At 46.3% G+C, this 26,697-nt stretch overlaps 1 protein-coding gene across 1 annotated transcript; it reads left to right on the top strand.

Moving 5' to 3' along the window:
* The first annotated feature begins 1,555 nt into the window (after positions 1–1,555).
* LOC122367710 lies at positions 1,556–26,403 on the top strand. Its single transcript, XM_043341058.1, has 5 exons — positions 1,556–1,843; positions 3,900–4,056; positions 14,807–14,944; positions 22,857–22,978; positions 25,702–26,403. The coding sequence occupies exons 2-5, from the start codon at positions 3,936–3,938 to the stop codon at positions 25,807–25,809; spliced, it is 489 nt and encodes a 162-aa protein (XP_043196993.1). The 5' UTR covers positions 1,556–1,843; positions 3,900–3,935; the 3' UTR covers positions 25,810–26,403.
* The last annotated feature ends 294 nt before the right edge of the window (positions 26,404–26,697 follow it).

Raw genomic sequence — 26,697 nt, 5'->3', positions numbered from 1 at the left:
TCAACTGAATCTCGAAGCATCCATGCAACCTGGCTGGAGCCATATATCAGTGATATCACCATAGCAATGCGAGGCACGTCGGTGTTCGATGAATCGGAGCGGCCAGCAGATGGAGTATAGATTGAACCTGGATTGAAACGCTTCTCCTACTTGGTATAACATGCCAGCTCGGCTTTGGTGGTCAGGGCACAGCAGGCGATCACGCTGTTTTTGTACTCGTAACAAGTGGAAATACAATAATTGTTAGCATTTCTCATGATGGTCCTAGTCCTACTAAACAGCACTGCCCAAAGCATTTTCTCGTATTTACATATTGGTTGTTACGTAGTGTTGACATGTATCTATCATAACAAGCTATTGATATTTACATGACTTTTTACAAGCATTTCATATTTTAAGAATTGCTTATATTTTCCTCCATTTCGTTTGATGCATGGAGGTCTGAGTCTTCATCATCCAGAATCTGCCTTGCAAATTTCGCACCCGTCGTATATTTGACATATCATTCCAGCCATCTATAATGCACGTGCAATCTATGTGCGCTACACACCTGCACCTTATTAGTGTATTTGTTCGCTCATGCCTTGGAGGCTAAACAAACAGCTCGGGAAGAAGTAAAGTAATGATGAGTCGGGGTTTTGATGTAATAATGAAAGATCAGTAGCATGTCACTCGTCGTAGGAACGCTCAGCGTAATACCAGTCTTCAGTGTTAGTCGGTGGATGGTAAATTGAGGGTTGTCGAAAACACTGCAATCACTGCTAGACATGATGCTAGCCTATACCTACAATTATAGAATTCACATAATGATATACTTGCGGAAGTTTTCGGTTAATGTCCCTATACTCATTGAAAGGTCTTGATCATCAACATCGGCCTGAGCCGCATGCCGTTTCAACGACACATTATCCACGAGGTTCCACCTCATCCTTTTGGGAAAGGCACACCATTGTTGTGTTAAAACAAACAGCGATCGAATTAGTTGATAGGGCATGGCTGCTCGAACACTCCTTTCAGAGTGTTTGCGTTGAGTGCATTTGCTCATTATTGCTGTTAATGCGTGCTGGTGCGCCAGTGTGACTGTGTTGTGTATCGGAACTATGTCAATTACGTCTATTATTCGTCAATAAACATGACGAATCAGTCCTCAATAGACTCCCAATTGCATACAGCGCAGGTCCCTTGGGGCACCGTCCAATCGATCCACATAATGACGTAGGTAGAACGTCCACTAAAAGCAGACGGAAAACTCCACATTCCGCAGCCCTTGCAGCAGTGCCGGATCAATACCCCAGAACGTGCACTATTGCACCATGCACATACACTCTAGGCACCATACCAAGAAACCATCAAACATTCCAGCCTGTCCTCGGTACGGCAGATCGGTCACGGGCGTGTCGGGCGGTCCGGACGGGCGGCCACTGATCCGCCGCCCCCGCCCCCGCCCCCGCCCCCGCCAGGTGACGGCGGCACGCACCGCGCCCGGTGACGTACCGTCAGGCGGCGGCGGCGGCGGCGGCGGCGGCGGTCGGACTGTCGGTCGCGTGCAGCACACAGGACGCCGCCGGCAGCGTGCAGTGAGACACAGTGTGCGGCCGTGCCGGGACGGGACAGCAGCGACGGCCGCCCGGGGGACCGCGGAACGAGACGCTCAGGGGAGCCGGGGAGGCTCAGTGGGGAAGGAGAGCGGCTCAGTGGGGACGGAGAGCGGCTCAGGGAGTACAGAGCGGCTCAGCAGTGTTCAGAGAGGCTCAGCTGTGACCATCTAAGTGGTGACCAATCATAATATTTGTGCATTGTGAGGAAACCATCTCATTTCATCTGGAGGAGGAAGCTATATCCGGTGAGAAATAACAAACAGGTCACATTTATCACAGATAAACGCACAAAGTAATTGCGTATCACAAACCGAGTGCATTACCAAGATAATCACAAAGTGCGCTTGTTATACGCATTTACTTACTCATGTTTCTCTAGCAATACCCGAAATGCTACGTAACATGTGATGCAGCCGTTGCTTGTAACTTTTCCTTCCAAATGTGCTAGCCTTAATCGTGTTGTTTGTATCTTTTCCTCATCGTGAACGATTCTGTAGCTTGTCAAATTCGACTGGCCAGCGTTTTCCCAGCAGAGTTACGAAATGCCGTGCCTGCGTCAATAATGATCATCACGCTTTTCTTTGGGCCACCTAATCTCAACTCGTTGAAATAATGGCGCTAACTCACGCCAACTGGGCCACTGGCTGCTAAAATTTATGTGTACCCAGCACTCAGCAGTTTGATACACGATTTTCGGACGAGAAGCCTAGTTGAATTGATGCCAAGCTGTAATTTCCTTGCCAGTGAATCATAACAGATTTACATTGATCTTAAGGATATGGTACTTTGTAATTGAGTTTTTGGAACGCTATTTCTTTCCGTTTTTTTTTTGTCCGATGAGCAATGGTGGATAGATGGCAGGAATATTTTATTTCAGTCATTATTTCTTTATTTTCAACCAGCACGTTTTCCACGAATAACAACTGCACTGTTATTTATTGAGGTTAGTTATGAATGGAGCAGACAGATACTTCACCAAGCAAGACAGACACTCTTTTCCACCTGCCTGCCGTTTTCTGAAAATAGTACGGTGCATTAGCACAGCCGTTTAGAACGAACAAAATGGCCTTCAGTCATAGAAGGAGCTAACTTTTGTAAAAATCTGTTGGAATGGCATTGCCTTCTGGAGCTATGCATTAGCCTCCGTGTCTACTTATTTTGTTTTTGTTTTTGCAATGTCACTCTTCTTCACCGCCAATGATATTTCACTAAGAATATCCCTCGGTCCTGGATACAGCGTTGGACTCGTTTCCCTGAGCGCCCAGGGGCCTTGTTGACCCTGAATTCAGGCGTCATCAATTCAGGTGCCTTGTTGACCCTGAATTGATGACCCGGGCCACCGGTTCGACCATGTCGGGCTTTTAGTCTGCGTGCAGTTAGCGCGGCTTACGAGCTTGTTCAGTCGGTGTTTAACGCTGTAAGGGCTATTGATCTGTGGGTGCTGAGGTCGCTGCTCGAAGCTGTAGCTCTCGTTAGGGGCCCTAATCACCGCCGTTGGCGCAGCTTGCGCAGTCAACAACCGACTGAAGAGGAGGCTTAATGAACGTTTTAAAGGCGAAGAAATCGACTGAAGTTCAATACCAACCTAAACAGCAGCTTACGACCTCATTACTTGATGGAAACTTATTATCTCATTGTTCAAGTTTCAACCTAAAAGAAGGCTGATTAGGTTGTTGTTGTTGAAGTTCAAAAGGGACATAGCAGCAGACTCAAATTTAGCAGCATAAAAACCACATACAGCTTCACTATATTGAACTTGTACCTAATTTCGCCATTTTCCAAATCCGTATTCAAATTGCACACAGCACATTATCAGTAGTTCATTAATTTTGACCGACGCATGGCCCCTTTGAGTGATCAACCTCACAAAGCTGATTGCAGTAGGTCAGAATATTACGTGGTAATGACCCAAGCTTTGAGTTATTTAGATTGCGTTTGTGATAGATTTCCACATCAATATCCATAAGCATGTATGTACAAGTAAAACATTTAAAAAAAAAGTAATTGCCACGACATGAGCCCGACGCATAGGAACCAAACACGCAGGCCAACACCCGTCCAGCTTCTTGGATATTGGATGCTTATATAAAATGTGATAACGCTCTACTTATAACTGTCATTAATTTGCTGTCATCATAAACTTGCAATTCGATCACCAGCGGTAGAAGTGACCCCTCCCTAATATCAGGCGCTACCCCTGTTTACAAGTAATCCCGCTCTTCTCTGCCCCTGACCCTGACACTGAAGCAGATCTTGACCCCAACCCTGACCCTAACCCTGCCCCTGGCCCTGACCGGGCAGATACCTGCCCACCTGGCTGGATGGCCGGCCGCCAGCATGGGCTGTAACGCCAGCAAAGACGGCGTGATCGCCGCTCCTGGCAGCGCCGGACCTGGAGGAAAGCCCAACGGCAGGGCGGTGGAGCCGGGAGTCGAGCAGGAGCGCGCACCGGGGGCAGGTGAGTTGAGAACCACTGGTCAGAGGCCTGGTGGGTTGAGGACCACTACCAGTCAGAGGCCTGGTGGGTTGAGAACCACTACCAGTCAGAGGCGGGTGACTTTTGAGCATCTTACCAGCGACCAGAGAGGTTTGTACATCACGAAAAATCGGTGGCCGCTGTGTCACACATTCACGATCTATGTTAATTGTAGGGATCATTATCATGACCCACTGGTGGACGTTATAACTATTTGATATCATCCACCGCAGTAATTAATGCTGCCATGATCGTTACAGCAACAAGTGTCATTATAAATGAAAGATGTCAGTGTTTACCGAACCTTCCAAGAAGCCATACATGCTCACAAAGTATAGCCCTCAGGACACGCCCAGCGTTACAGCAAACAGCTGTACACATTCCGGCTGTAGTTATGCAGAAAATGTGATAAATTAGCCACGTGTTTTCTTGAAATGCTTATATGACAGTTAAAACTTCATTTATGCGACGTGTATGGTTTGTGAGATAGTCGCTACGACCGTTGTGGTCGTTAATGGTTAGCGCCTTGCTCTTCTCCCTCCATTTACTTTTCTCGCTCTGCCAGAGTGGAACGGTTAATCGCTGTGGTGCCAACTGCAGCTCAGAAACGACTGCACAATACCTTGCGTGGCCAACCACCGTCATTACAAAATGTCAATGTTGTTTATCCTCTTGTGGAGGATCAGCGTTCAGCATATACAATACAGTTGCAGGCTGCTGCACATTCAAGCACATGCATACAGTCCTGTGCACTCTAGCCTATCTGTCTTGAAACCATGGCCGTATGTAGATATGGCTACATTTGAGATGATAAAGTGAAGCCGACGGGAATTTCACATGGAACTTTAATTTCTGACAAATGTCTGGTAAATGGTGCTAACAATCCATGGAGGTCTCGCATTAGCATGATAAATTTGGCGCCGCCAGCATTTAACGCTACTACGGCATGTAGCGGCATGTCATTTGTCTCATACTCATGTTAGACGGCACTGATTTTGGACGAGATGAGAGAGGAATGGTTAGAGGGAACTCATGGAAGTTATGACATCACACAAATTTAAATAAAAAGTAGGTAAGGGTTGTTATCTTTTCTCTCTCCACTTGCCTGTCTGCCCTTATCGCTCCTTTTCCTCCTCTCTTCCCTCTTTTGTCTCTCTCTCTCTCTCTCTCTCTCTCTCTCTCTCTCTCTCTCTCTCTCTCTCTCTCTCTCTCTCTCTCTCTCTCTCTCTCTCCCTCTTTCCGCTCTTCTACTCAGGCCTTCTACCGTCTTCCTTTTCTGCCATCCTCCTCCCAGTCCTCCCTCCCTCTATCCACTCTGTCCCGCTGCCGGCACCGCCCTGTGCCGGCAGCGGCCCCGTGAATAATTTAGCGGCCTCGTCTGCCGTGTCCAGGTAGTGTCAGCTGAATATGACGGGCCTACCCAGCCGTGATGGTCCCGCTTCCCAGAGACGCTGTCAGCCGTGCGTGAGCAGCTGCGTGCTCTTTGTGACCGTTCCATGGCTCCTGGTTATGAAGTATGGTGAATTTATGCATATATGGTTGAAATGTGGAACCAGTGTCTACTGTCTTCGGTCGTAATGCTATTGCATGGGCAGCAAGGTCTCCCTGATGTGCTGGATGTTAATTTCGATTACCAGCCTGTGATATGTTTCAAAGTCAACTACGCATATTATGTACAATCCCATGTCGATGCTTCCCCAATTGCTGACACCTGAAATGTACGCTTTTATTTTATAACATTATGCTCACTCTCAACGAGCTCACTCGGGGTCATTGTGAACTGAATACAATTAGGTACTTTTCCTTTGTGCTACGCTAAATTTGGAATGGAGGCAGTGATGAACTTCCTACTATAGTTTCTTATGTGTCGTAAAACTTAGTCAATGTGTGGAAAGTTTGATAACACAAGATGAATGTGTTCAAATGTCAGGCGGAAGCTATGTACATGGCATGCATAACGTAGCTTAATGCTGAGATGGACTGAGCATGTTGAGACGGACAGGCGGGCACTGAACGCTGAACAGGGCAAAGTAAGTTCTATAAAAAAACTTACGTTCGATGAAGCTACGTCGAAGACAGTCTGACTATTTCTAACCCCAGTGCTGAGTAAGCTTCTGTCGGTCTGCCTCGGTAATGCATTTAGGTGAACATAAGATGCTTCCTTTGAAGGCTTGATGGTGGGTGATATCATTGTCAAGCTCACTATCGTGTGTAATGTGATGTTTTTATGTTCTATTTTTCACGATAACAATCCAAAGGCACCGGCCAGCAGGAGGGCATAGTTTGTTAGGAAGTGTTAGTGTAGGTACTCTGTGCGCTTGGAGACGCTGCGCTTTTGTTCTAACTTGCTTGTGGCAGCGATACACCTGTTTGCATCACTCGGATATTCTCGCTTATAATCCAAACACATGTTCTTTACCGAACTAAAAACTAGCTAGGAGTAGGTCAAACTCAGCGCGATACAGAGATTTAATCAATCGAGCCGATGGCAAGACATCTTGTAATCCAGTGCTTCAATCACCTACGCTTATTGCTTTCAAGCAAACTATGTATCTCCATAGGTCATATCTATATCACCAGAGATTATCCAGTCAATCCCTGATCGTCTAACGTGTCAGGCTGATTCACACTCCAACAATGTGTTCTCTGATGCGATAATACCTACTGCATTCTGACATGGCATTCCACTCATTTATTCAGGACAGCAAATGCCAGCAGCAATCATGTCGGCTCAGTTATGTTAGATAGCTCGCCCGAGTCGGCAAATATCCAGAAGTAATCTCATACTTACAAAACAGCTAGATAAATATTGTATTTGACTTCTAACAAGCACGAAAATGGAATGCCATCTGAAACTATCGAGATAGCATAATGCTATAATGCCAGCATAACGCTCGGATGTCTGAGCACCGACAATTGACTGCTGTTTATCAGCATCTTGACTTTCGGTAAAAGGTATGCCATTTGCAGTTTGAATTCGCAGCTCAGCTTATGCACTGCGATTGAGCGTCACAGCTGAACATGAAGACTCAGCAGCAGGTCGACTTGCTAGAGATGCCACACGTTATGGAAATTTTCAGGGGGTTCTCAAGTCAACCTTATCTTCGATCTTATCTTCGACTCTTCATTTTCACTACCTTGCGGAAATAACCTGGCTCTTGCGGTATACGAGTACATTGTATGCAGCTTTGGACGTACCAAAGCACCAAGCAGGCAGACTTCGGCCTTTATCTGTCAGACCCACCAAGCCTCGACCTGATCCGACCCGACCGGGTTCACTACCGGGGGGATTGGGCTAATCAGGCTCAGTCCCGGATGAAGTCCTTACAATCAAGGATTTGGGTGATTATAGACCAAACGTGCAGTCATTGATAAGAACGGACTGGGAGTGGCAGGAAGGGAATGAGAAGAGAGAGATAGAGAGAGAGAGAGAGAGAGAGAGAGAGAGAGAGAGAGAGAGGGAGAGAGAGAGAGAGAGAGAGAGAGAGAGAGAGAGAGAGAGAGAGAGAGAGAGAGAGAGAGAGAGAGAGGGAGAGGGAGAGAGATTTGGGCTGCATAAAAAAGCATCTGCTGTCGTCATTTTCACATAATTATGCCACGATAGGCGCCATATGCTGCCCAAAGACGGATGCACGGGGCGCCATTTGTCTGATAACTCTGATAACGATCAGTCAGTATGCCAAATAGACAAGTAATGCGGCAAGCCATAGTTAGTGGGTCAGGCTGCATCGTACATAGTGCTCGGTCGACATCATCAAAAGGACTTAATGGCACCTCATGGCATTTATGACCATCAGCGACAGATAATGATTCACGAATGAGTGGCATGAGCCGCATGATATCATATACCCCCGGTCGTATGTTGACACAGCATGACGTTAAGCTCGACAGGGAAGAAGCTGAGAATTGCAATTAATTTCAGTGAAGGCAGTGCACGTTGTGGAGCAAACTAACCAAAGAATCATTCCACAAAGATGTCTAGTCAAATGAATTTTGCTGCAGATCGATCAAGATCGTATCACTTGTCCAGCTATTTGGAAAGTTAACTAGTTTGAGATAAGGAAATGCGTCACATTTATCACAGTGATGGCATACTAATGTCATGTCTGGCATAGCAGATACCTTATTTCAAATATGAGCCGCTGCTTGCAGCTTGTGATACTTTGATGTGATTTAAAAGCCTCTGCACCTACTAATTTCGATGCCTCGTGATAATTGACCTGACCTGGAAGTTCCAGGTCAGGTCAATTGGTCAGTGTGGCCAAATTGTTCAGGTCAATTGCTGGAACATCAGTAATAATTCGGCAGAAAAATATTCATGTGTTTTTTTATTATCCAACCATCAATTGTTTTACTTTCATGTCAATCATTACCCATGAACACGTGTCAGAAGATGACACCTCGCTTACAATCGATAATCGACCTGTGACCTAGTGGCATGTGTCCTGAGTCCTGACCTTCCGTTTTGCCAGCCTCATGGTCCCAATGCCAGCGCCCGATTATGACACAAGCCGCACGGACAATTTACAGCACCCCGTCACGCACGCGGCGTTATAGCGTCACCATAGCGCTATAGTTCCTATAGCAACTTTGAGTCCCCGCTGTGCCTATCGATTTTGACAGTTTGACGACACAAGTCTGTCTGTTTTTCCTAGCGGAGCACTGGCGCGACGGTCGTCGTTTTCATTTGGGACTACCATCGTCCCTTCTGGTGCTAATGGACATGAAGTAGTCTTCATTAACGGTCGTCCCTTGTCTTTCTTCGCCTCACGTCTATTGTGAGTCGCGTCTCGGTATCGAACCGTATTCGCTCGCCTATTGTTATTGGTCGCTCCCTAACGCTGCGCCGCGACTTGCTGTCCTGTCTGGGCCCGTATCTACCAGGCGTAGTGCCACAGCTGACCACAGGACAGGAACGGAAGACTGCGACTGAATTGTGACCGAACTGTGACTGAATTGTGACCCGACTGTAATCTGACTGTGACCAGACTGTGACCGGACTGTGGTCGGACTGTGGTCGGACTGTGGTTGAACTATAAACGGACTGTGGTCACTGGGGAGGCGCTCCTGACCTTGCCCGACCACTCTGACCTTTTCACGTTAAGTAACGAGGACACCTCAGGCCAGGCCCGTTGTAGCAACGCCGATTACGCCAGGAAATGGTCCGCCGAAGCCCGACTAATGGCGTTCTGGCGGAGGTCGGAGACCGGGACAGCGTCAGCGACCACTGCCGAACCGTGTTCGAATTGTGGGGAGTGCGCCTGGTCGACACCCAACAAACAGCGGTCAGAGCTAACAGGGTTTCAGACTCGGTCACTGGAATCGAAAATCAGATTACAGCGCTATTGGTGGCTGGTTTTGAGGTAACAACAGCTGTTTAAGCAGTTATCTGGAGTTCCCTGTAATCGACACGCTTTACCGCTTTGAATATTCTTTCCATGAACGATATAGTTAAACATTTAGCAAATCCGTAAATGAAACATTGTTGCCTGAAAGAAGCCTGTCGATGATAATTATGATAATTATATTTACTCTCTTGGAGCGTTTAGGCATTTTGTGACTTCAAACGTCAAAACATTACGTATGCATACATCTGACGATGCCATGTAGTCTGATATTCACCCACAGCGGGTCATCCAGCGTTTTAATGCAGATTGGCTCACGCGAGGTCGATAATGTCATTTGCATTCCTAAAAAGGCCAGATAAAAGTTGGGCCCATTCACTGGTAGCAAAGATATGAAGAATGACTTTGTTTACCATATAAAGCGGCAGTATAGCCAAAAATACAACCACTACACATCAGAGTTTAGCGATGCACATTTTTACGACATTCGTAAGGAAATGACATTTTGGTCTCTGGAGCAAACATAGAGTCTTTTGGGGCCAACAGAGTGAGGTCTTGAAACTTCGACCTCCGAGTAAATATCAATTGATTCACTTTACCAACCGTCACCAATAGGCAATACCCGATAGGTTACATAGGTTAAAGCCTACCAAGGTACCAGATTTCCGATGTGCCTGTACTGATTGCCTACTCACTATGCCTAGTATCCAAACAACCGCCTAGTAGATCGTCTAGTCGCTTAGAGGAATTGCCCTTCTATGTTTGGAGTATCAGTCTCAGTAGTAAAGTACCGTATACATTACTTAAAAGAAAAAGAAAGGAGACAACCGAAGACCAAATAAGCAGCTTTTATATACTAGGGCCACTGAGAAGAATGAAGCATTAAATGGGATTAAAACTGAGTTTTGAATAGCTACTGGCTACACCAATTGTAAATTCTTATCATATAAAGCGAAGTTTTAAATACATCATGCATTTCGTCATTGGATATCAATGTTGACATAAATCTATACACAAGAGATTTTTCTGCTAAGCCGTCCAAACAAAGTCTACCAGTCTACCAAACCGGACCATGTTGAGCCGTCGTTGCCATATTTACGGTATGCATGCTGCATGAGCCACAGCCTCACGATGTTGCACGGAATTTGAATGGCAAATTGCAGCACATGTCACATTTCGAGCACGCAACGGGGAATTCATTGTTGTGCCGCGCCCGAGCGAGGCGGTACTATGGCGGAATTTATGAGCAGGATATAAAGTTGAGGAGTTGTGGTGTTATGAAATAAATCAAGTAAGCTTCTAATGAAAAATATAAAAGCTTGGTTCAACCTTATCAACATTTAAACAAATTCCGAACTAGAAAGCATAAAAGCGTCGTTCTAATTCGTGCAATAACTAAAGTAGGTGCATACATCCTGTTCAGCATACTTTTTGTGTGTGTATCTATGGCAACAGTAGCTTCAAATAGACCGATGGAGGTAGCCTGGGGCAGCATGTGGGCATTATATTCTAACTGATGTGCACAAGCACCCATTATCGAAATGGATACTATATTTTCCGAGTTGCGGCCGCGTACAGACGCGATATTTTCAGCCACAGCCGGACGCTGCCCAGCCAGTAAGTAAGTGGCTTTTATCCATGCTGAGTCACATCGATCAGCTCCAGTTTCTCGAGCGATGGGCTGGGCAGCCGGCTCCCATTTCGAGCGTCAGCTATCGATGACGGCGATACTGGATGACTGAAAGATGATGAAATAATGAAATGCTCATCAATATCTTGATGCATCAATACATTAAGGCGCCAGTGAGATGTATGTACCTGAAATAATACCTATGCAAAAAAAGATGTGCAAAGTGATAACTTAGTCGCGTACATCTAAAGAAAACGCTTTGAAAATTGATCAAATAATGCTTTTTTATATTACTTAAGTCATGAGGCATACACTGCTTAAAATGATCAGATTATGACATTTTGACAAAAATCATGAGGTAGAGAGCATTTAAAGAAATTGTAAGTTTTGTTAAAAATAAAATGGCGACGTGTTTGATTGCAAGCATTAAACATGAAACTTATATAAAGCAGATAAAAACCTAGCTTACATACAACAGCCAATGTAGGCAGTCTTCGCCACTTCCAAGCCACTTAAAAGCCCAAAGCAGATAAACTACTAAATAGAACGGCCTTCCAGCACAGACAAACGCCCCGTCGCCGAGGTCGCAGGTGTCACCGGACCCCTGATGTGGCCAAATTCGCCGCTGTTGTGCCTCTCCGCGCGCCGAGGGAGACCGGTGAAGACGCCGCGTGTGCGGAGAGGTAGCGCCCAACCGGGCCGGGCCGGGCCCGCCTATCGACCTGGCACGGGACGGCGCGGCGGCTGGCAGCGTGCCGCGAGCCGGCCGCGAGCGAGCGACCGCGCGCCAGTCTGCCGCCGCCGCCGCCGCCGCCGCCGCCGCCGCCGCCACCAGTGACCTGTCAGACGCCGCCGCCGCCACCGCCGCCGACAGGAGGAGCAGGACAGCTGGTGGAACCAGGGAACGGGAGAGCAGTGCGAGATACAACCTTCGGTGACCGGTGAGCTAGGGACAGGATCTGGTGATCGGGATCGTCGAGTACGTGACCGCAGCCGGGCTGACCTGTCCCGGTAGAACTTCATTGGGATTGATATGCTCGCGTGACCAAGGAGCTATAGAGTCTAATCTCGATTTCTGAACGCTTGCGTGATGGAGATTAACCGAAATGTGATGAAGACGCCGTGCGAAATTGAGCGTGGTCGTATTATGATACAGCGGGTCGCATGTGACGAGGATTTCACATACATATTAGTACATAGATAAGCCGATTTATCAAGCGGTAGTGGGCAATATTCCACGGTATTTGAGCCTAATGAAAAGTCCATGTCGCCATTAGGCGGAAAATGGCTTACCGTGGGACGATTAAAGTGACTTATATTTTCTGAAATGTTACAATGCTCAGTTGTTGAATTGGAGCGATTACTTCCGTTTTTTTTTTATAAATGAGAACTCTCGACGTTTTCAAATTAGATTCATGCATCCTATTGCAATATTGCATGTTAGGTATGCTTAATGACAAAAAATTAATACATAAAAAATGTGTGTTTCTGGTGACAACTAGTGCTAAAAAATGTCTACCTGCGTGGCCTTTCAACAGTACACAACCATTCGTATTCTTGATATGCAGCAAAAATAAGTATCTTCTAACTAGATAAGATCTGTCTGAGACGTACCATTTTTGCTCTCTTTTACGTAGTAATATGAACTCCTCCGTCTAATTTTAAAATGGCATAGTTGAATGCCCCTCCCTTTGCGGATGTTGGCTATTTCTGAGTTGGATAAGACGGTGGAGTGGTGTTATGAAACGTTATACAAGCATTTCCAACCCAGGTCCTCTGAGCTAGAAAGAAGGGAATTAGGTTTTAATTATGCAAGATTTCAGCGTCAATTAGCTTATTTTAGTGGCCCTTCACAAACAATTATTATATGGTTTAGGCCTTCTTTTGATCATTTGCGAGAGTAAGGAAGCCAATAAAGAGTTCAAAGACAACTGCGAATGATGATGATGGGCTAATTATTTCCTTTTTCCTCCCGCCATCTCAGTCTCTCTGTATGTCGTGTGTGCCTCTGAATGGTCGCTCAGACATGATACTGACTGGATACCCTGTCGACATGGATGAGCTATACTCAGGCCGACGCCGTGTGCCCTCGGTGGACCTTGTTACTCCTGTGACCTACTCTGACCAGGGCGGGCGCTCGGTCTCAGGGCTTCCGTTTAGCGTGGGACCACCGTGGGCTATAACAGGCTTACCTGGGAACTTGGGAAGGGAAGGGGGAGGGATCTGGCAGAAAGGTGACGGCCGGGAGAAGGCACGCTAGCAACAGAAAGGGCCAGTTTGTATCCGCTTAGACCTTCAACGGCCTACGCTTTGATGTTCATTTGTATTTACGATCGTGGGCGATCCACACATGGCGTGGCGATTACTACCTTGAGATAGACTTATTTCGCAATGCGACACACGATTCAGTCCAGCAGTATGATATATTCCACAAATGACTCACTAGGCAAGGCGATCAGCTTCTCCAGGCAATCGGCATTCCTTAAGCTTAAGTTAACACGGGACAAACAAGCGTTTTGGAAAGCGTGGATGAATATCAAACACCTGGAGGACTTTATAGCGTAAAGATGAAGCCTGTCGTCAATATCTTGCATCGTAACCACAAAATTCACTTCCAGGGTGTTTGTCTTCGACATATTGAATACTTATTAAAGATGTTATGATGAAAAATAGGCTACTAAAAGCGTTTCATGCCAAGTTTTATCCGCGTCGCCAAACTTCTGTCAGCGTCTTTATGTTACGTGTGGCTCCATTTATTAATCAAACCGAAGCCACGTTGGTTGTTCCACCTTCAAATACTCTGTCCCCAACCAGCTGACTACAAATCCAATAGGTCAGAGTGAAGGGCGCAGTGTGTTCACCGTGCTCTTTCCCACGGGTCGGGCGGCTCTGACCGACTGACTGAGGGGGCGGGGGCGGGGCGGGTGGGAGGGGCGGCTCATTATTGGTGGGCGGGGCGCTGCGTGCCTCGGTCCGGTTCGGCGACGTCGCCGGGACGTACCGACTCGGTCGGAATCATCAGAATCGAATCAGACCTCCCCGGGGCCCGCGGTTCCCCGAACGGTCCTACCGAGCCACCCACTCCCGCTCCCTGACATCGCTCACTCTCTCTGCGCGGACCCTCCTCCCCTGCTCTCTCCCTGTCCTCGACCCCCGTCCCGCGCCATCGATAGCTGTCGTCTGCTGTTGTTCGCTCTCATATCCGGATGTTCTGCCCCAACGATTGCCACCCATCACACATGTCACATCGATATCGGGCGCCTCTTTCGTATTTATAATAGATTATTTACGCCTCCACGTCATTTAAGCCAGATTTGACGTAGTTGAAGACACTGGTAACCGACAGGTAGCGTCAATTTCACTCCGGAATCCCCGCTTATTTCATAAACCATCGGACCGCGGCTCTCACAGCTTCCCGTCAGCCCTGGTGCAGACAGAAGCACCTTATTGCCTTCATCGTCACACACTTCAGTCAGCTCATCTCACTCCCTTCACTGCTCATTCCTCCCTCCCTCCCTCTCTCTTTATCTCTCTCTCTCTCTCTCTCTCTCTCTCTCTCTCTCTCTCTCTCTCTCTCTCTCTCTCACTGACCCTCTTCTATGCCTCTCTCTCCATAGGCATTTCCGTTTCTATTTTGTCTGTCTTTTGGTCTCAGTTCTCTCTTCTCCTCTCCGTCTCTCCCTCTTCCTCATCTCCTCTCTCTCTCTCTCTCTCTCTCTCTCTCACCCTCCCTCTCACACTCCCCTCTCTCCGGCAGGGCCTGCTGAGGACGCTGAGCTGACTGCAGCGGCCACCAAGATCCAGGCCTCGTTTCGTGGTCACCAGGTGCGCAAACGACAGAAGGCTGAGCGGACCATGGCGTCTGCCACGGACGATATCGACCTCACCGACCCAGGTCAGCGGGGAGGGGATGGTGGGGATGGGGGGGGGGGGGGGTCAGCAGCCGGGCTTTGTGAGTAGAGATACGGTGCGCTAAGTGTGAGACATGTGGCGCATCGCAGTTAGGGTTCATGGGTTGGGTAGAACGCGTGACAAGGAAGAGTATAAGAGTTATGAATCAAAGGTGTAAGAAAAGGCGCTCCAGATTTATTTGTTGTGAGTTCGTTGGAAATGTTACGGCAGGAGTGACAAGAAGTGCTTTGTAGCTTATGTGTCTTGGGGCTAAAGCCATCAGTTGTGACCATAAGTTGTTGCCCATAAATTGTGCGACACAAGTAGGCATGCGAAAACACTCTCTCATTGGAATATTGGAAGCAAGCTTATTTGTCTCCAATTTGGGAAGAAATGCACCGATATCTGACGCCATCGGTTTCAAATCACTGCCATCCGTCCCAAATCAAAACCCTCATAGAACAATTTAGTTTCATCAATATCAGTCAGTCACGAACCATAAATCTCTAGGTCCTGAACTGCAGTCACGAATCAGTGCCAAATAAAACGAATTCCACACACGCTCGGCTGTCATAATGTTTATACAGACTAAGACATTTGCCGAAGAGCATATGCCATCTGTTTTCGTTCAGCCGATTCGCTTCTCAATCTGGAAATGTCAGATGCACTGGGATGTGAGTGAAATGCCGAATGGCTGTTGACACAAGGTTTATAACAAAGTTGCGCGATCCTGTTCTTCTACAGTGGGATTGCATTTTCCTGAGTTGTTCAGCCCTTTTATGTTGCACAGCAGCGCAATATCACATTGAGATTGCTTCTTCTTACATATAGACAGTAGAGAAATAGTGTACGACTTTTCTCATAGTTTTTCTTTATTGTTTTTACGTCCTTAGTTTTCAGTTTCCAAGTTGCATTCCGTCTTGATTTGTTACTTTGTGTGCTAACTTCAACTCAGCATTTTGGCAAAGATATCATGCATTTGTGGCGTTTTTTCCAAAGTTATTTTTCAAATATTGCCCGACTCCAGAGACGTATTTTGCTCAATTAACTACAACGCACAGCACATTTTTTTTTCGTGTCCCACCGTTTACACCATTTATCACCGTACGCTGCACACTGGTCGGAAACGCCCTCACGAGAGGCCATGGGCGATTCCGGAGTTTCGGATTATTTTTTATATAGATCGATTTGAAATTGATCAAATTATTATACTTAGGCCAAAAAAACTAATCCGGGTGACCAAAAATAGCTGTAATCAGCCCCCGAAGATGGGGTATCCCAGAACTCGGAAACTGACGCGGAGCAAGAGGTTTCTTGAGCCGGATATTCAGAGTCTTATTGCTGATAGACACCAAATTGAAATCCCACATATTATGCATCAAAATGTTCGTTATGAAGTTGCCGACTGGTCAGTGCAAAATTTTTGGTATACTTTTTCCCTAACTAAGATGTACTATAGCTTTTTTATGAAGGCTCTCCTACAGTGATTCTGGAATATAACTGCAAAGTTTAGGTAAGGAAACAACAGGTAGTCCCATCTAGTTCCACTCTGATTTTTTGTGAGATGAAGTAGGATTTAAATTTACACCAGGGCAACATAAAAGCTAACTGCGCATATTTGCGCAAAATTTGCAGGAGCCGCTCTTCCTACCCAAGTACCGCCCGCCCCGCCCCAGTTTCGGCTCGGCCGCCGCGCCCGGCTTACGCTGACCTGTGTGGCCTGCACGCATCCATGCGTAGTTGACTGGTCATTAAAAACAGATGCGCTTGAGCTTATGAATTTTGTGAAAAGCGCGTTTTATGTATGCATTTATGTATGTATTGACATCAAAAGCCTTCCACATATTGCGTGGCGATTACGGCTTGCATTTAGAGAGCCTTGCTATTGACAACCATCACTCGGCTGAAGAAAGTGGAAATTGAAACCTTTGTGAATATAAGACGCTGCAAATATAGGACACCTGTCACTGACGTCGGGTTACCTTGGGCCGTCTTTTTACATTAGATCACAATTCCGGTATTTAACCCTGGCCGGACCGATTGGTTTTCTACATTGACCGGGGAGGGTTGGTACAACTCCCTCGCCGTTTCGCCTCTAACTGAGCTAGAGCCTCGCGGAAAAAACAAGCTTGTGTGCCGTTATAAGACGCAAAAATTAGGTACTACCCGATTTTAAGGTCTTAGGTCAGCCAGTGACCTCTTAGGTCAGGTAAGTGCCACAAGGCACGGACTCGGTTTTAGGTTAATTACTTTGCCAAAAATGGTCGCACTGCCGCGATTTTGGCATAATCGTGTTTGTCTAGCTCAGGCGCGTTGAATGCTATACTTGGTTTTCGGGTGAAGTCAACTTAACTCTCGCCGGCACAGGCCATTTTGCGTCCTTCGACGGCACAAGGGGGGGGGGGGGGTTGGTACGACCCCGTCGCGTTTGGCCCCTGATCGAGCTAGAGCCTCGCGTAAAAAAACGAGCGTGTTGCCCGTCACGAGAGGAAGCCGATGATACCCAATTTTAAGGTCCTAGGTCATCGGGTGACCTTCCAGGTCAGGTCAATGACCCGAAAACTGGGAAAATCGGGACCTGTTAGAAAGTCGTATATTGTGGCTGCTATGTGGTTTTCCGGGGTGCTGATCACGAATATCGTATTAGTTTTGATCAGAGATGATGTCTTTAAGCATTTAGACCAGGTCGGGTCAGGTCAGGTCAGGTCAACCGGTAGGGGTTGTGACGGGTATTCGTAATACGTGTCAACCGCCTCTGACAGCTTCGTAACATGCTACGAAGGCGCCAAAACTACTTCGTAAATGTTCAAATGGTTGCTGAATTAGAATTCAGCTCCAAAAGCTAGCCTAAAAACATGTAAAACTCGAAAAAGTGAACCGAGGTCACCCGAGGTCACCAATGGTCAATGACCTGACCTGACCTTCAGGTGACCTTGACACCCATCCTAATGTATGGGAGCAACATCAAATCACATGTTTGAACGTTTGAAACCACGAAAAGCTTGCAAACGCGCGGCTAATGTGAGCCAACATACGCCGAATCGCGATTTCGGCCAAACATGGTCACGGAAAAGAGGTCACAGGTCAAAGGTCATTAGGGTCAGGGTCATGAAATTTTCAGGGTAGGTGTAAAATTGATCAATGCGAGGGTACTGAAAGTTTCGTCGCGATCGGCCGCTTTTTACGCGAGTTATTTGCGAAAAACCTTAGGGGGGCTGCATCAACCCCCCCTGTGCCGGCGAGGGTTAAGGTGTTAACCTCGGGTCAAGGTCAGGTCGGAGCCCCTCAGGTCACGAAAATGGTTGAAGGAGGTCATATCGCATATCATTCGATTCGGCAGGTCTTCCTGAGTCCAATGGTGGCTTTCACGACTCTCTAGCTCCATCTGATCAGGAGTTATTGACGAAAAACTTACATGGCCTTAGTGACGTCATAAATGACGTCACGCAAAGTCAACAATGCTAAAGTCAAGCACTGGACCTTGCAAGGAGTGCATGAAACCATTCCCGGTGCCCGAATAGCAGCTCCCAATTTCCCTTGTTGACTTAAAGTGGTGCTAGATCCTGTATTATACTCAACTATGACGTCATAACTTAACAGATTCACGTCATATATTTAGTGCTTGACATCCAAATGATAGCTTACATATGACAGAGAAGGTATGCAAAGTTTTATGAAGTTTGCTTCACTAGTTGTGGAATAACAAGCAAAAAACTTTTGCGGAAAGGCCGCTGGCCTCTCGCTGGAGCGTTTCCGACCAGTGCACTATGGTTGGAAACGGCCTCACGGATGGCCGTGGGCAATTTCGGAATATATGTATATTTGGGGTGTCATTCTGTTGGAAATTGATGAAATGTTTTGAATAGGGCAAAAAAATTTATTTAGTTGCACATTTAGTCTCCATTATTGTACGTGGAATCGGGAGTTTCTGATAGTGGCTTTTTTGGTGCGCCGTCAAAGGTTTAAACAACCGCGCTGGTGATAGCATGTGGAGTACCTCCATGACGTTGTAAAACTGGATTATTATGTATCAAAATAATCCTTGTTATGTTGGCTATCGAGTGGAGTGACTCTTTTTCCCATGCGTGTTCAAAATCAGGAACGGCATTGCATTCTGTTTGCAGTGTCACCACAGCAATATTTGCAAAATTACGTTTATGTTTCATTGGACATACAAAAAGTTCTCCATCGACCTCCATTGAGCTTTTTGGCAGAATAAATCTCTGTTCAATTCTGCGTAAGGGGAACGTAAAAGCAGACTGCGCACTTGTGCGCAAAATCGTCCGTGAAGCTTCATCTCCCGAGGCGTACCTACCCGTCGCTTCGTTAGCACCAGGTCGGCTCGTCAGTCTTGCAATCGCTTATCCTTATAAATGATGGTAAGAAGCAGGGTTGCGGAGTCGTGGTGGCGCCAAATCCGACTCCGACTACGACTCCGACTCCTGACTCGTTGCCATGACTCCAGCCAACTCTGTCTCCGACTCCGGACCCCTGCCAGTGTTTCGGAGTCGTGATGGAGCTGTTCCGATTCGGACCGACTCCGACTTCCACTGCGGGCTCCTGACCGACCCCGACTCCGACTCCGACTCCTGGCTCGTTGCCACGACTCTGGGCGACTCTGACTCCGACTCCGACTCTGACTCCGACTCTGACTTCGACTCCGCACCCCTCGTAAGAAGTAACTGCTCGCCCCTGCACCTGGAGTATGGATATCGTGCAAACGTGTATGGATATCCTGGAGTATGGATATGGATATCCACCGACAGAGCAGACATACAGACATGCTGTAAACGCCATTACACTGCCAATACCATGGCAAATCAAATGGCTATCTATGGTTTTTGATCATCGTTCTACATTTTCCAAAATCTTGAACTGAATGTTGGCAATTTCTCGTGGTTACTTCACGACCATGATGCATGCATTTCTGAAATTGATCTTTTTTCAACCAGCCACGTACTCGTATGATAAAATGAATGTCACCATCGTGTTCTACGCCCAAAAGTACCCATAAAACATGTGTCATGCATGGGCTGCGAATAGGTACCAGTTTTAATTTTCGGGGTTATGTGCTTACCTGATTGACCTGACTTTGACCCTGGCCAGTGGCCTATGTTTGACTGACCCCTACATTGATCTGACACTCTTTTAGCACTTATATGAAGGGTTGTGACAGTTGTGACAGCTGTGACAGATTGTTTAGGACCAACTGATGACTGAATTTATTTAGGACCAACTGATGACGATGTAATCGAAACGCGAAACGCGAGGCACCGATTGCGAGGTTCTAAAGTCCATGCTACTGAAAGCCCGATTTCAAGTGTTTGACCTGACCTTGACCCGACCTGTGACCTCGAAATTCAACTTTAAAGTATTCATGTGAATCGTCTCGTCGCGTTCTTCTTTCGTTTGCCGCGCCTCGTGCGTTTCGCTGCGCCTATTTGTTCGCGAGTTATCGGCTGGGGGCGTTGAACGCCCCCCCCCCCCCGGCAAACGGCGGATGGGGAAATACCCCAGCAACTACCGGGTTAATCTGACGCATGTTTTGTCATTTGATCGTCATTTTATTTCTTACTTTTTTGCCCAATCTAAAAAAATCATAAATACTCTTTCTCCAAATTTTTGACCCTTTATGACCAATAGTAAGACACTGTGCGTCACTACGTTGATATTTCTCGCCCTAAAGCATAACAACAATATCCATTCAGTAAAAGCAGTATTCAAAACATGTTCAAAATGCCTCGCGATATCGATAACATAACGAAAGACATAGGCGACTTATAACATACTTGCAATGATGACGTCACACACGCGTGACGTGACGTGACCTCGTCATTTCTGAGTTACTGTATGATGCACGAAAGACACTGGTATACCTATGCAAAGTTTCATCGCAGTCGGTCTACGCATTAACCCGCGCGGGGCTGGGGGGGGGTAAATTTTACCCCCCCTCGCGAATTTTTGCGATATCTCAAAAACGGCGGCGCGCAGCGCCGCCAAACTTTCAGTACCTTTTCTTACATCAATTTGACACGTTCCCTGAAATTTTGAGCGAAATCCGTCGGAAAATTTTTGAGAAATTGACGTTTTAGTGACGTCATGTTCGCCATTTTCGCCTCAAAAACGGCAAAAGTTCAAACGCCGCTAACATCTTCATTTTTAAAGGAATCAAGACGTAACAAAAAAAGGTTATACGTAATTTTACTTTGTCTATCAAATGGCTATCTCGGTTTTTTGAAAATTTTGGATTTTGGGCTAAATTTTTTCAAAAAACTGACTTTTTTGGGAGAATCATTATAAAATCCAAAATTTTGAGTCTATCGAAAAAACCGGAATATATGTCAGAGAAGTGGTCTATGTGCACCTACATACCAAATTTTAGAAGAATCAGTTCAAAAATGTGGAAGTTATTCAAAATTTGATGACGTCACGACACACAATTTTTTTGAAAAATGACTTTTTTGGAAGTTCTAGACCTCGTACGGAAACAAAAATAGCACCATTCGATTCGCCGTGAAAAACTGCATCAGATAGACACCTTTTTAGGCCTTAACAACCAACTTCAAAATTTGACCTCACTTGACCTGACCTTGACCTGACCTCGACCTGAAATTCATCCAGAGGTGGTCCATATCACTTATTGAGTGTGCCTATTGAATTCTATGAGTAAAATGACCCATAAAACATGTGTCGCACATGCCCTTTTCTATATTTTGTTTTTTGGTGACCTGACCTGACCTGACCTGACCTTGACCTTGACCTCTGAATGATATTGTATGCAACGAATATTGTCTTGGTAGCCTAAGAACACGTTTTGGGCGATCAGTCTCAGTCCATGACTCCATTCTTCGGCAACTACGGTGCAAGGCCGATACTGTAGAAACTTGCAATTTGTACCCTTGACCTGACCTTGACCTTGACCTCAAACTTAAAATTAAGTACATGTTTTTAGTAGTTCGTGATGAGAGCTTTCGATTGGCGTTTGAATTTTCCAAATCGGACCATTAGTTCGGGAGATAACAGGGGGGGTAAAATTTACCCCCCCCCCCCAGCCCCGCGCGTTCGGCTGGAGACCCCAGCCCCGCGCGGGTTAACAAGTTATGGGCAAAACATTTTTTCGCGTTGACCCCCGGCCATCCGTGAGGCCGTTTCCAACCATAGTGCAGTGTGCGCTGTTCGTTTCAAACACACTATTGTCACCTAGCTTCCCACAAATTATCCCCCAAACCAGGGCTGCGGAGTCGATGGATTTACGGCGACTCCGACTCCGACTCCGACTCCAGCTTTCAAAAACCAACTCCGACTCCGACTCCGACTCCGGGCAGAAATGTCGACTCCGGTCAACTCCAACTCCCGACTCCGACTCCGCACACCTGGCAGGGCGGCGGAGTCGACAGATTTTCGGTGACTCCGACTCCGACTCCGGCTGGGGTTTCCAATATCGACTCCGACTCCGACTTCGACTCCGGTCAAAACTGTCGACTCCGACCGACTCTGACTCCGACTCCGACTCCGACTCCGCAGCCCTGCCCCAAACACAGCACCGTTAATACATGCTCTGGCCACATCAGCTGGGATGATCCCGTCGGTCACGCCACGACTCTGCTCCCTCGCGTCGGTGGCAGATTGGTCTGTCTCCCGGACGTCATCATCGCCCCCGATATCTGTTAGCGTTAACACAACACTAAGCGCGATGGGACCGATATGGGACCGATATGGGACAGCAACCGGCGACCAATGCGACGACGCGATACTAAGAAGCAAGTATTCCACAGAGAGGGTGCATCCTATGCCCCCGTCAAATATGAAGCTGGTTGGTTCCAGGTAAGAGGCATTCAGTTACCCATTATATGGGATAGTAATTAGTCTGTAGCCAAAGCTAACCCTCTCGCTGTCCCGTGCTGTTTGCCCTGCAGAGCTGAGCGCAGCCGCCACCAAGATCCAGGCCACGTTCCGGGGACACAGGGTGCGGAAAGACGAGGTCATCCAGAAACGCGAGCAGGAGCTCAACGACCAGATGGAGAAGCTGCACACAGACGTGAGCGCTGGCGAGGACGAGCCGTGACCGCATCCGTTTAGCCGTGACCGTACCCCATATAGCCGTGACCGTACCCCAGAGAACCGTGACCGTACGCCTTATAGCCGTGACCGCATCTCTGTCGAGCCGTGACCTCATCCCGGATAGTAGAACTGCATGGGCTGGCCGTGCTGCAGCCTGGTTGTCCTGAACGTTTTGTTGTAGATCGGTTGTGCTGATGTCGGGTGCCTTTTATCTTTTTATCCGATGTTTCAAACATTTTGGTGTAAGAAGAGAATTAATGCCTTTCGATAGCATGCAATGACCCTCCATAATATGGAAATTATTGTCGAAAGATGTGCGGGCATCGCACACATAGCCATTGTAGTACATACGATAGGATTCCTCTGTAGAAGTCAGTTTTCCCTACGTGAATAAAGGTATCTAGGACAATGGAGAGCTTGCATGACTGTCGCCATAGGTCGTGATTCGCATGACCGTCGCATTCCTGATTGTGTTTGCATTAACTCTTTGTAGGCACTGCACCGGATAATGATGGTATTGAGTTGCGTTAAGACATGTGTTGAACCCTGATCGTGTGGCTGTGCTGTGTAGAAGGCGCCGTATTAGAGTTTTGCATGCTCTTATTTGGTAGTGAATGCCGCGACTTTACTGTGTTACATGTTTATAGCTCAAGTGATTAATTATTTGTTCAAAGTCAACATATCACCATTATTGTTTTGCTACGGCTAAATGATATCCATTTTTATGCATTTGGTAAACCAAAAATATAAACACTTATTTGGTATTTGGTATGTCTTAACCTGACACTTCCGCGCATTCGCTGACGCCACAGCGACCGTTTTGCTTTGAGAAGAGCCATGCGGCGCAGCATAACAGCCAGGCGCGAGCATCTGCTGCCATCTATTGGAAGCAATACAACTAAGAGATAATGAAAGTAATGATCGCAAAGGTGTATGGATTCCCTAATACAATCGCTACACAAGCGGTAAACCTGATATAAATGTAACCTAAAAGCAAACGTAGGATGCAATGCAAACGCAACATAATGCTCCAGATGCAAATATACCTACGAGTACCCACCATGAATCTTCACTTCACGGTGTTCAGTCGAAGGAAAAATGGTTGATGCTGAAAGTTCACCTTGGATTGAAATAAATTGGATTGAAAAGAATGTCTTAAGTGTGCTACGGCATTCATCCATTTATCCAGTGACCATGTATAGTCTGCAATGCACGGGGCACAAGTTCAGTTCAACCGTTTAAAAAAAGTATCAAAGAATTGAATGTCTTTCCTCGTCGCTCCGATCCAGTGCGTTTGCTCAGGTACCTCGCATTGCTTTGTGTCATTACTTATGACAACAAATAATGATAAATTCATTTCAACAGGAACAATTAAAAGCTAAGAAAACAAACCCAGTGTGCAAAAATAATTTCGCCACCAATATCATCAACGATCGCAGTTACCAGGTAGCGTTACGATAAAATCAAACTGAAGTTAATAAATCGTAACTTTTTCGGGGACCAATCATCAACTTTGATGTAGCGCGGCATGCAAAATTAGTTACCTTTTTACGTAACTTCAGAAATCACAATTATGGGTCGCTGCCGGTGTGCGATAGATGCGTGGGGGTATCCAGTAAAGTTCAACATAATTTACTTAATTAAAAAGTGTTATGTAATGCAGGCAGCCGGTCGAATGCGACGTGGCGCAGAAAAATCGACAAAATAGCCATCAAACACTGCTTATAAAGTTTAAAGTCTCTAAAGTCAACCATACTTTGGCAGCAGCGGAAGCTCTCGCGATCTACTAACACGACTTGACACTATGCATCTCAACTCGGGGAGCGCTGAGGAAAACTCTCCATCACTCAGGAGATGAAATGAGAGACGGTGATCGGGATGAAAATATAGTCGGTCATACCATGTCAATGAAAAAATGTACTCGTATACGAGGATGTATAAGTAATTGCTGGTCTTACCATTTACATAGCTGTAGTAGGGGAGTCATTAATGCTAGTGGAATGTGATATAAAACCAACATATAAAATTAACGTTAGCTTACGATTACGAACACTCGGATGACTCGCAATCGATAACTTTTGCATATCCTTATTATTTGATGAAAAGGGTTTCTGGGGTTTTCAAGGGTTTTCATTTTTGTGATATTCGAACAGGTAAATGGAAGCCACAAATGTTATGCTGTATAAAAAATTAACATAATCCACGACGCCCATTCGAGGTGCATCATAGAAACGTCACTTTGATCTTTGAAGGTAGGTGCATCCAATATTTATTATGCAGTTGTAACCTATTTATAGTATTTTATTTTGATGTGAGTAGACTTGTAATGGCATCGTGTGGCATGCTTCGGTGCAATATACCTTTTTTAGAACTATATTGATGTGCATGATCAACTGCGAGTGCTATGCATTTTCATTTTGGTACATTTTTTATCAAAAGAAGATGCCACGTCTATACAACAGGCCTGGAAAAATACAGGCTTTCTGCTTAAATTCTAGTTTGCAAAGAAATAGTGATAGATGTACAGTACAAGCCATCGTTTCTCAATTTCAGTTATAGGACAATAAATTTTCATGCAAGCATATCAAACTTATTGACACCACCTACCTATTCGCCGCAGTTTCTAACTGTTGGTAATGCAAATTTACAGAGCAGCATTAGTATGAACGAGAACTAACAGGAAAAACGCTCTTCTTTCAGGCGCCTAAGGACGAAGAAATTGATATCGATCTGAACGATCCTGAGGTGATGAAAGCTGCCAGCAAGATCCAAGCGTCTTTCCGAGCACAGTTTGGAAAGAAGAAATAGCTGAACTCGTTTATTTGAACCGTAGACCCTTATTGCTGGTATTCGCCTTTCAATAACATTCCAAAAATTCAACCTTGATAATTCATGTTCCCTGTAGGATCTCAATTTAACTCTTCCAACAACTCGAATGTAAATGAAGTACGTAGGTATATTTCCTATCAGCAAGTCCTCAGCATTCCAACGTATGGAGTGTCAGCCTTGTGCGCTGCGTGGCCTTTTTATAAAAAACAAATTGGTAGTACGAGTCCTTAGGCATGAGACAGTTTGTCACTTATTCAGACGAGTACATCTCTGAGATATTACATCGTTATGAAATTGTTGCATAAGAAGTTTGTTACAACAACTGTGGTGCCCGAAACAATAACGATCTGTCTACATATTGTTCCATGTCCTTGATATACCCCTTCTAGGTACTATATTTTCTCCATAGAAATATCTCTCGTTACGGCCCCCTGACCATAGCGGCAATTAAATGACGTGAAACTGAGTATCGTCATCCACCATTTTCAATCCATTTCCAATCCCAATCAGCATAATAAGAGCACTTTTTTTGTAAAGTGCGTCCGTTACAGCTCGAGGAAACGGCTCCTTCACGCGTCCCTATCTTTCGGGTCTCAACGAACAGCGGCGGCATCTCCCTAATTATGACGTCACTGGCCCGAAATGGGACGTCACTGATCTGGGAGCTATGACGTCAGCAGCCCGGAGTGTAATGCCATCAACCCGGAGTGCGGCATCACTGTGACACCACTGAGCCACTGAGTATTACGTCGCTGTACCGGAATAATGACGTCACTGACCCTATGAATTATGACGTCACTGGTTTTCCAGCCCGAGTCCGTGGCCGGCTGCTGACCGGACGGTGTGGTGCGCTGTGCCGCTCGGCCG

This window comes from Amphibalanus amphitrite, unplaced genomic scaffold, assembly GCF_019059575.1.
Source record: "Amphibalanus amphitrite isolate SeventyFive unplaced genomic scaffold, NRLGWU_Aamphi_draft 000890F_arrow, whole genome shotgun sequence".
Lineage (NCBI taxonomy): Eukaryota > Metazoa > Arthropoda > Thecostraca > Balanomorpha > Balanidae > Amphibalanus > Amphibalanus amphitrite.
Note: the sequence above shows the minus strand (reverse complement) of the source record. Positions and strands in the feature narration are given on the sequence as shown.

Coding starts and splice junctions, on each gene's coding strand:
- LOC122367710 (XM_043341058.1), top strand. CDS start 3,936: ATGGGCTGTAACGCCAGCAAAGACGGCGTGATCGCCGCTCCTGGCAGC. Junction 4,057..14,806: donor GGAGCGCGCACCGGGGGCAG/GTGAGTTGAGAA, acceptor TCTCTCCGGCAG/GGCCTGCTGAGGACGCTGAG. Junction 22,979..25,701: donor TGGAGAAGCTGCACACAGAC/GTGAGCGCTGGC, acceptor CTCTTCTTTCAG/GCGCCTAAGGACGAAGAAAT.